The sequence below is a fragment of the Puntigrus tetrazona genome, chromosome 9 (assembly GCF_018831695.1).
Source record: "Puntigrus tetrazona isolate hp1 chromosome 9, ASM1883169v1, whole genome shotgun sequence".
Taxonomy (NCBI): Eukaryota; Metazoa; Chordata; class Actinopteri; order Cypriniformes; family Cyprinidae; genus Puntigrus; species Puntigrus tetrazona.
In genome coordinates this window covers 14,496,403-14,506,958 of record NC_056707.1, presented here as the reverse complement: position 1 = coordinate 14,506,958, position 10,556 = coordinate 14,496,403, and the positions used below count along the sequence as shown (strand labels likewise).

Sequence of the window (10,556 nt, the reverse complement as noted above, 5' to 3'; positions counted from 1 at the left end):
CCCGCCTCTCTTTTATGCACATGACAAGCTGAAGTCTGGTGATGTTGGTTCTGCTGTGAAGTAGCTGACTGAGTTTTGACATTTGTAAAGGGGTTTGCGATGAGTTCATTAAAAGGAAAGATTATTACAGTTGTCGGGAGGTGAGAGTTACTTTGTTAAAGTCAGTCTGTCCGTTTTAGACAGACGTGTTCCCGAGATTGTCTAACAGAATAGCTGAGTGGTCTTTGAACTCTACAGTGTTAACTTAGCTTTTATGAATAGGTGTGTTATTTCATAAAGTGCATGTGAAAAATAAACCGTGCAGTGATTTATGACCAAAATAAATGAGCCTGTGACTCGGTATATGTGCTTATTTGACATATTTTGGATAGGTTTAGCTTATACGAATAAGGTTATTAGTCTATTATTCAGGGTTTTGTTCATGCATGGTCATCAAAGTCATATTATTTTTATTTGTTATGCAATATTAAAGTTCCTGTTCAGCCCTGTGGTCTCAGACATGTATTTCATGTTGCTATGTATATAATGCACTGAATTAGATCTGCATTTTTATTTATTTACTGTGCTGTCTCTTTTTCCTAATTGTATGTATGTGGTATAATAAAGTGGACTGATCGGCCGCTCCTGGGCCATGGTATTTTTAAGTGGAGGATACATGGTCAAGATCTATGACAGCAAACCAGGACAAGCATCAGAGGCCATCACAGAGATCAGGTCAGTTTTAAACAGGAAAGAAAAATCCTCCCTGTTGAACCCTCAGTCATATTCTCTGCCTTTATCGTCACTGCTAAACTTCTGTCATAGCAGGTTTCTAGATCATATTAATACTCTGTGCCCATATCGGTTTTTGTTGTGTAAATAACCCTCCTTCTTGATTTACCTCTTCTGTCACCAGAGGGAGTTGTAGGACTTTCTCTTTTATTAGATATGAATTTACACTGTAATGTATGTAGAAAAAAACATCATTCTGAAATTGCTAGTAAATTTCACAAACAGTTACAAAGAAACACATTAAATATTGTATTGAACTATTAATCATTGTCTTGTATTTACACGTTCAAAAAACAGATTAGGATACAAAAATCATTTTATCATGTTACGCATCCAGAATTGCTTTAGTAAAAAGTGTTTAAAAAACATAATTTGCATCTTAAACAGCCTTGTTATTTATAAGCCAGAATTAAAACATTGCGTCTGGACAGAATAGCTGTCAGATTTTGTACACGTTTTGTTGAATTTAAGATAAATTGTGTTTTTCGCGTGCGAGCAGGAAACAAATCGAGGAGCTTCAGCAAGCCAAAATGCTGAGAGGAAATCTCACGGCCGCAGAGCAGTTGAGTTTACTCAGCAGTCATGATGACCTGCAGCAGGCCGTGGAGGGTGCATTCTTTGTCCAGGTACGGTTTCCCCCTGAAATGCAGATGATTTCCTGTTGCCCTAAAAATGTGACTGGGCCAGATAAACATCTCAATGATATGCATGGAACGAAAGCAACACATATTTCATGTGAAGTGAAGAAAGAGTGTTTAATATTGATAAGTACCAAATCCATTATTTCACATTTAATTGTTTGTCACCAGAGGACATGTTTACGGTTTTACACCTGAAACTGTTTGAACATTCCATGAGTTAATGCGATTAACTATTGAAATTGCACTTGTGTTTAATTATTAAAATGTATTGAACACTTAGAAGCCAAACCTCTGTTTGCTATTTGAAAGCTATTTTTTTTAAATAAAGATGAATGAGGTGATGTATCTGATCATGTATTTTTCCTTTGTACTGTACATGAATGGTCTACTTTGTGACATTATTGCAACTCTGAATAATATGCTAAATAGTTAAAGAAGCGTGAATGAATATTCTTGTTATGGAAGTTGTGGTCCTTTTATAATTATTTAGGTCATATATTTTTTGCCAATTCTTTTTTTTCCTTGCTTATGTTTTCTTACTTTTGTGTGCTCTTATGGAAAAGATGTTTCTACAGCTTCAATTATAGTACATTTCCTGCGGTCCTTATATTGCTGAGCGTTATCTGCTCTTATCCTCTGTGTTTTCTGTGAATAGGAGTGTGTGTTTGAAGACCTGGAAACAAAGCAGACTGTCTTCCGTGAGGTGGAGAATCTTGTTGCAGAAAGCGTGATTCTCAGCAGCTCAACTTCCTGTCTGATGCCAAGCAATGTTTTCTCTCGTGTCCAGAACCGAACTCGGTGCATCATTTCTCATCCGGTTAGTCATAATTGTCTGTGATAGATTATATTACATATGAACTATACATATTACATATACAAGTTTGAGGCCATGTTGAAAAGGGGAGACCTAAAAATTCTTAGGCCTTTGAAATTGTTCTTGAAAGAAATGATGATGCAGATAAAATAATGATAAAGAATAATAAAAAAGTATGATATGCATATAATTCAGTTTTTTTGCAATTACTGCAATTGTTATTTTCGAATGTAGTTACAACAAATACATTTTTAGTTTTAGTGCTACTATATTTATTTAATAAAAACATTATTTACACAGACAGGTTTTTCTTGTCAGTCTTGATTTAGCAGGCTGTAGTGAAGAATGGAGATAAGTGGTTTAGGCCAAGAGGGCTTTACTGGACTTTGAAACCTTCCATGCTTAATGGAAATTCCACTCTGATTTCATGAGCAGGAAGGTCTCGCTGGTCGTGTGAGGCAAATAGTTTACCTTTACCTGCATTAAGTGAATAATTAATCATGAATACCAAGCATTTGTGGTCAGACATTCAGACAGAGAGACCTTCATAGTGGGAAAGAAGTTCAACACAAGGCCATCATCTCTAGCTCTAGTAAACACGTCGGTGTAGTGCTTTATCTGTTTCCAGGGGCAGATAAACGGGTGTCACATCCTTGTTTTGAACCTCCCAGGTGAACCCGCCCTACTATGTGCGTCTGGTGGAGCTGGTGCCACACCCCGAAACACTGCCTGCTGTAATGGATGTTGCTTACTCACTAATGACGGAGGTCGGGCAGGCACCTGTGCGGCTCAGGAAGGAGATAGATGGTTTCGCTTTGAACCGTGTTCAGTATGCCATCATAGCTGAGTCCTGGAGGCTGGTTCAGGTTAGTTAAATCATGGAACAAAAGCACCTATCAGTTAGAGTCATGATTATACTGAATAATATTGTGAGCACCTACCTATTCTCAAGCAAAACTCATGACACATCAAGGAAACATTTGTTGACGTTGGCAAAGAGAAATGGTTATAGGAAACAAAGGTCTTAGCCCAGCTTTTGAACCCAGTCCTCCTCTTTCTTTTTGGCTTTCATGTCAGATCTCTTTTGTAATGTATGCAAAAAAGCAAGATAGGAAGGTGTGTGACATTAATCTAAATTATTAAAAAGAGCCATTAATATCCATTACTAAAATAGCAGATAATGTAAATCATAGTAAACTAGACTGTTTTTATATATACACTACCAAACACATGTTTGAGGTAGGTAAGAGGGTTTTTTTTGTAAAGAAATAATAGTTTTGTTCAACAAGGATGCGTTAAAATTCTCAAAGGTGACTTACATTGTTGCCTTACACAAGCTTTCTGTTTCAAATAATTAAAAAATTTGTAATAATCATAAAATGAAAATGAGGGCAAAAAAAGACAAATATACACTTATTCACATCCTTCACTGCATTCTAATAATCTTACTAGTCTGCCTGACTATATTCCATTATATCTCTTTCAAGCCATTTCTCCTGCAGTTGTATCTGCACTCACTTACATCATTAGCTCATCCCTTCACACTGGTGATTTTCCCACAGCATTTATACTGACTTGTATAACCCCACTACTTAAGAAACCCTTAACGTATCTCTTTGAGAGAACTACAGACCTGGTTTCCTTTCTTCTGTTCATTGCATAAACCAACAGTGTTCAGCCAAGTCTCTGCCTTTCTCAGACAGAAAATCCTTCTTGGCAGCAATTTCAGAAGTGAAGACTGGGGCTACCTTCCTCTCAGTTGTTGAAGCAAAATTCCAAATCTACCAAATCTTAAATGCTTATCTCGCTGGACCTACATTACCACCAGGTCCTCCTGTCAACCTTATTTGCAAAGGGCATTTCAGGAACTGCACTCCAGTGGTGTGAGTCTTACCTCTCAGATCCTTTTAAGGTCTCCTGGAGAGGTGAGGTGTCCAAGTCGCAACATCTAACTACTGGAGTGCCTCAGGTCTCAGTTCTTGGATCACTTCTCTTCTCTGTCTACATGGCAACACTAGGCTCTGTCATTCAGAAAGATGGCTTTTCATTTCACTGCTATGCTGATGACTCTATCTCTCATTCCATCCTGATCCGTTGACAGCTGCTCGCATCTGAGCTTGTCTAACAGACATTTCTTGCTGGATCAAGAACCATCATCTTCAACTCAATCTTGCCAAGACAGAACTGCTTGTTGTTCCAGCAAACCCATCATTTCATCATAATTTCACTATCCAGTTAGGCACATCAAATTATAATTACTTCAAAAACAACCAGAAACCTTGACGTTATGATAATAATCAGCTGACTGCTCTCTTTGCCTTATAAAACATCAAGAAGATCAGGTCCTTTCTTTCAGAACATGCTTCACAACTTCTATTGTAATGCTATCTTGGTAGCTCTTCCAGCCAGTTCTATCAAACCTTTACAATTAATTCAAGAGATCAACACCTCTGACCACCTTTGCACTGGCTACCAATGGTAGCATTGACATTTGCCTACTTTAGATAAAAGTAAATGCCTAAATGTAAAGAAAATAAATATCAAACCCCTACTTACGTTTGTTTCTGTTTTGAAGAATGTGGGAAACCAAACCATTTCTGGTCCCCTGTGGCATCCATGGTATTTTTTTCACACCTTGGAAGTCAGAGGGGACCTGGTTGGTGAGTAAATGATGAACACAATTTTAATTATTTGGTCAACTATACTTTTAATGACTGCAATGACTGCATTGCAATGACCTTACAACAATTAAGGGTAAAATCATATGGTAAAAACTAAGATTTTACAAAGGTAAAATCTTTTAAACGTACAGCTTCTCATGGTTAATTTCTTTAAAAAGGTGTCCACATTACAGGATCAGTGTTGTTAGTGAATCTTGTCCATTGCACATCTCTGAACAGGAAAAACTTTTACAAATTATGAAAATAGAGGAAGTAAGGAATGAATGAACAGAGACTACTGTATTTTGTTAAAAAGGAAAACATTGCAATATCCATAGTCTCATTTCACTGTTTACAAATTTGAGAAGCCATACAAAACAAGTCAAGAAAGCATTTGCACAAACAATGGACACTTCACTTATTTTTGAGAGTCGAATAATGGTCATTTAAAACAAAACACAAAATATGTGTATTAGGAAGGCATCATCACACAACTCTGAAGATGATTCATAATGACACTGAATGATGTTCTATACACAGGTGTCAGCATGTCTAGATTATATGGACAATATACTATGTAACAGAGGTGTGGTAAAAATTGTGTTTTAAAATGTATAATCAACTCTCTCAAAACTAGTTAATTCTAACTGTTTGTAGCCAATATTACATAATTGTTATCCATTTTGTTGAGTGTGTGTTTTTTAATGTTTCTATTTATTTATATAATGAATATCTCTTGATATGAATAATTGTAAGGATTTGTCATTATCACCATCACTTAATATCATAATTTACTCACCCTTATGTTGCTTTAAACCGCATGATTTTCTCATGGTTCAGACCACACTATTCCTGTATAATAACAATGAGCAGAAGAAAAACAATTTGGCAAAAGACGAAATAATTTTAGTTTTTTGAGTTTTTGAAATATCAATTTAGATACAACCACTAAAGGAAAAGATTTAAGTTCAAATTTTAAAAGGAAAACCCCAGAAGAATGCTCTCAATAAATAAAACTTAAACAGAGGTTCCTTACATAAGAAAAAGCCCTTGTATTGTTGCTACCTAAGAACTTTCTGTGACTTAATCGCAGTTGCTGACATTTGAGAGGTCAAATGTTGAACCACTTGTAAGTAAACACTTTTGTGTTTCTAGAAATTTCACAACTTCCACGGCAGTACTGAAAATGATAGGCTATTCTTACTTGAACCTTTTGACTGACTTGACATTTCTACTTGTTTCAGAGATTTATAACCACTGAACTGAGGCTCAACTAAAGGAAATCTTGTGAAGACAAAATGCCACGTAATCTTATTCATCATGCACAATTTATAAACAGTGGGGTTTAAAGAGTTTGGTCTTTAGCTGTATAACAGTAAATAAGAGTTCTTCCTTATTCTTTTCTTTATCCTTTATTTCCTCACCAGCGTTATTGTGCAATCACTGATGACGAGGTAATTTAGATTTGTCTGGAACAACAGTATGATTTAAAGCTTATCATTTTCTGTCTCACTAGTTTTCATGTTTTTTATGCAGTGTCCATATGCCAGTTTGTGTTAGGAATTTCATTTCTTAACAAGCATTTCTCATGTAATGACATAATTTTACAAGTATTGCCGTTTTCTCATGGTCAGAATGGAAAAGTTAAATTTCTATATTTAACATGCTCCATTTGAGGCACAATGTTTTAGGTAAAGCTTTTAAATGCATCTCCTCTTTTTTTTGTTGTAGGCAAATACTTTTCAAGCATTTCAAAAGACTCTGCTTTCTGGGCTTTTAAAAGGTTCTGTCAGATGCAGCTTCAAAGAAGCCATGTGGACGAACCAGTTAAACCAGCACACAAGCTGGTTATTTCATACTGTTTTTTGTTTAGATCATTAAAAGACGTAATTACATAAGCTGTAATTGCATAAGTTGCATATTGTTCAAAGACTAGTTAATTGCTTTTGTTGCATCTCTTTTGTTCATTTTGAAAGTCTTCACGTTATATTATTTGGTTAATTCATATTTCACTCTTGAGTAGTGAGATGTGTGAGCTGTTCATGTTGTTCTCATGGGTCCAAATACCTAAAGCGTTGCATCAAATCTCAAAACAGCGGCCACAGACATTTGGATTTTGTTTAGCAGCTGAAAATATAAATTGATTAGATCTTCATAACACCACTAAGGCGTAAAGGGATAGTTTAACCAACAATGAAAATTTAATCATCAAACATTTTTGCTTCTCATTGACTTCCACAGTGGGGACGTAAACTGTTTGGTTACCTGCATTCTTCAAAATATCTTCATTTGTGTTCAGCTGAAGAAAGAAACTCGAACATACTTTCGGATGAACAAGCCCTTTAGTTTACACTGTAGCATTTCTTGGCATTTCTTAAGTGGCCTTTAGGAGTCTTTACAACTCTAACTCTTTATGCTGAATTTTCAGCAAGCACAGAGCAGCCTTAAATTGGTGGAGTTAAGATTTTCATAAACCTGTCAGCAGTTCTATAGTTTTTAGACTTACAGACTTATGTTCTTACTTTTTTGTGTTTGTGCTTTTTAAATTAGGAAAAAGAGGGTGTTTTTTTTTTTTGATGAGAAACATTTAGAGCCTGGACGGTACCCCACACACCAGATTTGCAGCTCAAATCCACTCATGCTTCCTCTCAGAGTTCAGGCGGCTCTTTGAGAGAGAGCCAGCACTGGAAAGTAGAGCAGCTGGGAAAGCTAATGGCTGCCCCTGGTGATTACCGTAGAGGAAAGGCCTCTTTTCACGGTTTCCCCAGCCAGTCCGCCGCCTGGCGACACCGAGATAACGGCCTCGTTGTTGCATGCAGGAAATGAACAAAGACCACCCTGTCCCCCTCCTAAACCCGTCCCCCACTGCCCGTTCTGTATCCAAGCTTTGATTTCAGCACAGTCAGGCAACAGGTATCTGTAGCCACAGGTAATCTGAGTGCAAAGTGGGCCCAAGACCTGGCACAACCACACTTGCCTCCCCCTGCCATGCCATCCCATTGTTCAGAGGACACTGAGTTAAATGATAAGAGAAACCCAATACAGTGGGAGAGGCTTTAGTGCTCTTCAGATGGGACAAAAGGTGGGGGGCCTCCGATTTCCTCTCAATCAGGTGGACCAAACCTTGTTGGCTGGACAAACTACTAAGCAGGAAGCTGTAATTTTAGGATTAGAAGATCAGAACATCAGTAAACCACTTTTAGAAACATTGTCTTGCATCCAAGCGTATAGTACAGTGCGAATTGCCAAATGAACTTCTCTTTCTTTTCATCCAGGACGGAGTGATCTCAGTGAAGGACATTGATCTGGTGATGTCTGAGGGATTGGGCATGCGCTACGCTTTTATAGGTCCCATTGAAACCATGCATCTCAATGCACCAGAAGGCAAGCTACCTATTAACCCATGCAATTTAAAAAAAAATGGGATAATGAAACTTTGTATTTAAGGACTGAGAAGGTTTTGTTTTTATTATGCATGGAAAAAAATTTCCATGTGCATTGCTTGGGGCAGAAAAAAAGCATTCTGTGAAAACCTCTTATTGTTTCGAATAGACCCACCTCACATGACCTTAAGTGTGTGAGTGTGTAAGAGAGAAAGACTGTAAAAGAACTGAATAAAGCATGAAAGTGTGTAAATGTGCGTGTGTTTTGAAGAGATCTCATGTTCATGATGAAAATCAGAAGGCAGTGTGAAATCTATAGGATGACCCTGCTCCCCCTATGAAACGTGCTTTGCCATGTGACACCGGTACTAACCTTTGATAATGACAGATGACTTATTATTCTCAGCCCTGCCTCCTTGTACTGCTAGTGAGGTGCTACAGTGCTCTCACTTTGGTGTTAAAGCCCCCCTGTAAACAAGAGTCTCGCCCTGGTTTCTTCCACTGCTATAATGGCACAAGTTCTTGGAAACTGTTCGCGAAGAACTGTGGCTGAACTTTCACTGGTGAACATCTTATCTGCTGAGAGCCCTTCGAAAAGAACCAATGCCCTTCAGATGAAGAGCTACTTAATTCATGCTTGAAAACTCAGTCAACTTGAAAAGCTTTATTTGCCGAGTCATTTTGGGACACCAATGCAAATTGACTATGCTTTTTGTATCACAGTTTTTCATAAGGAGAAAGTAGTGTTTGTTATATGAAGTCTGTAGCTCATTTTGGAAAAAAGTATTTTAAATGAATTAAAATGGATCAAAACTAATTCTGTAATATGTTGTTATTAGAGTCATGAAAAATATCAGACCTTTATGGTGTATTGTGTTACTACTGTATTGTAGAAATGCAAAAGCAAATTTTGATTTGATCACCTTTTCTCTGTCCAGGTATGGAAGATTATCTCCAGCGTTACAGCGAGGGCATAAAGAGGGTTCTCAATACTTTTGGACCTGTTCCAGATTTTTCCGGAGAGCCAGCAGCTAGAATTATAAAAGTATGCAATAATATTATTAATAATGAGTTTGAAATTTCTTGAAACTTTTTGTTGCATTAGAAATAGGGCTGGGCAAAAAAAAAAAAAAGTATGATATATTCATGTGCATCTGGTCAGTAAAGCTGGTTCCTTGATCAGGGGTAAATCTCCATGACCTGTTTTCAAATGGAGAGGCGGTTAATACAAAGCCGTAGATCACTGACAAGCTACACAATATCGTGTTCATCATCACATGCGTTTAATATGTGAAACTGAATGAGATATTGCGTAGCTTGTCAGTGATCTACGGCTCTTTGCATTAGCTGCTGCTCTGTTTGAAAACAGGTCATGGAGATCAAGGAAATGGCTTTACTCACCAGATGCGCATGAATATATTGAACAATATTTTGCCCTATTTAGAAATCTTAAACAGATTTCCTAAATAACTTCATAAATATATAATTATTGTAATGAATCTACTTCAGGAGATCTGTGAGCTGATCCCTGCTGAACAGGAGCACCTTAGAGCCCGGAGAGAGAGAAGAGATCAACTGCTGATGGGACTAGCTAAACTGAAGGAATGAGGCTAGTTCATGAGATATGTACTACCCAAATGAAAGTGGTTATGGATCATCTGAGCCATTGATGTGCTTGCTTAAATATTTCTCTTCTAGGCAACTAAACATGACTGATTATAGAAAAAATGACTGAAACAAAATGACTTTTGGGTTCATTTAATTATGAATTGAATTTGTATAATGCTTTACCAGTATTTTTAAGTCTAAGGTTTGCCACAAATACTTGACTGAAGAGCACTTTCCTGCTCATGGTAGATGTAATGTGAAAATCACAATTAAAGGGAAAATAAGCATAATTGAAATGAATGGCGTTTTTGTAACTTCCTTGTTGGACATTTATGAATCTCTATACCTAAGCTGAGCCCAATAAGTATGTGTACACTTAGCTTGAGATGTATGAATGTCATAACATCTCAAACCAAGTGTCAGATGCAAATAAATAAAGTTTTCTTAGAACTAACAATGATTTAATGACTGGAATTAAGGTTGTGATTTTTAGGGTATGATGTCAATTCACATGGCTGTCCTAGCAGAGTAAGCACTGGTGTAGTATATAACATTGAAAATGAATATACTTGGTGCAAGTACATTATTTTAACTTATATATATATATATATATATATATATATTACATAGATAGATAGATTTAAGCCTAAACTTGAGTAAATTCTTCCACTTGCACTTA

The 10,556-nt window shown here is 36.8% G+C and overlaps 1 protein-coding gene across 2 annotated transcripts; it reads left to right on the top strand.

Annotated features, from left to right (window-relative positions):
* Positions 1–4: 4 nt before the first annotated feature.
* On the top strand, positions 5–10,173 carry cryl1 (crystallin, lambda 1). 2 transcript variants are annotated; one of them, XM_043248400.1, is made up of 8 exons: positions 5–140; positions 607–714; positions 1,271–1,397; positions 2,068–2,229; positions 2,898–3,092; positions 8,162–8,270; positions 9,208–9,314; positions 9,779–10,173. In XM_043248400.1, exons 1-8 carry the CDS (start codon positions 100–102, stop codon positions 9,875–9,877), a joined length of 948 nt encoding a protein of 315 aa, XP_043104335.1. In that variant the 5' UTR covers positions 5–99; the 3' UTR covers positions 9,878–10,173. The 2 variants fall into 2 exon arrangements, with proteins under 2 accessions (XP_043104335.1, XP_043104336.1); XM_043248401.1 differs by having other exon boundaries at positions 12–140; positions 586–714.
* The last annotated feature ends 383 nt before the right edge of the window (positions 10,174–10,556 follow it).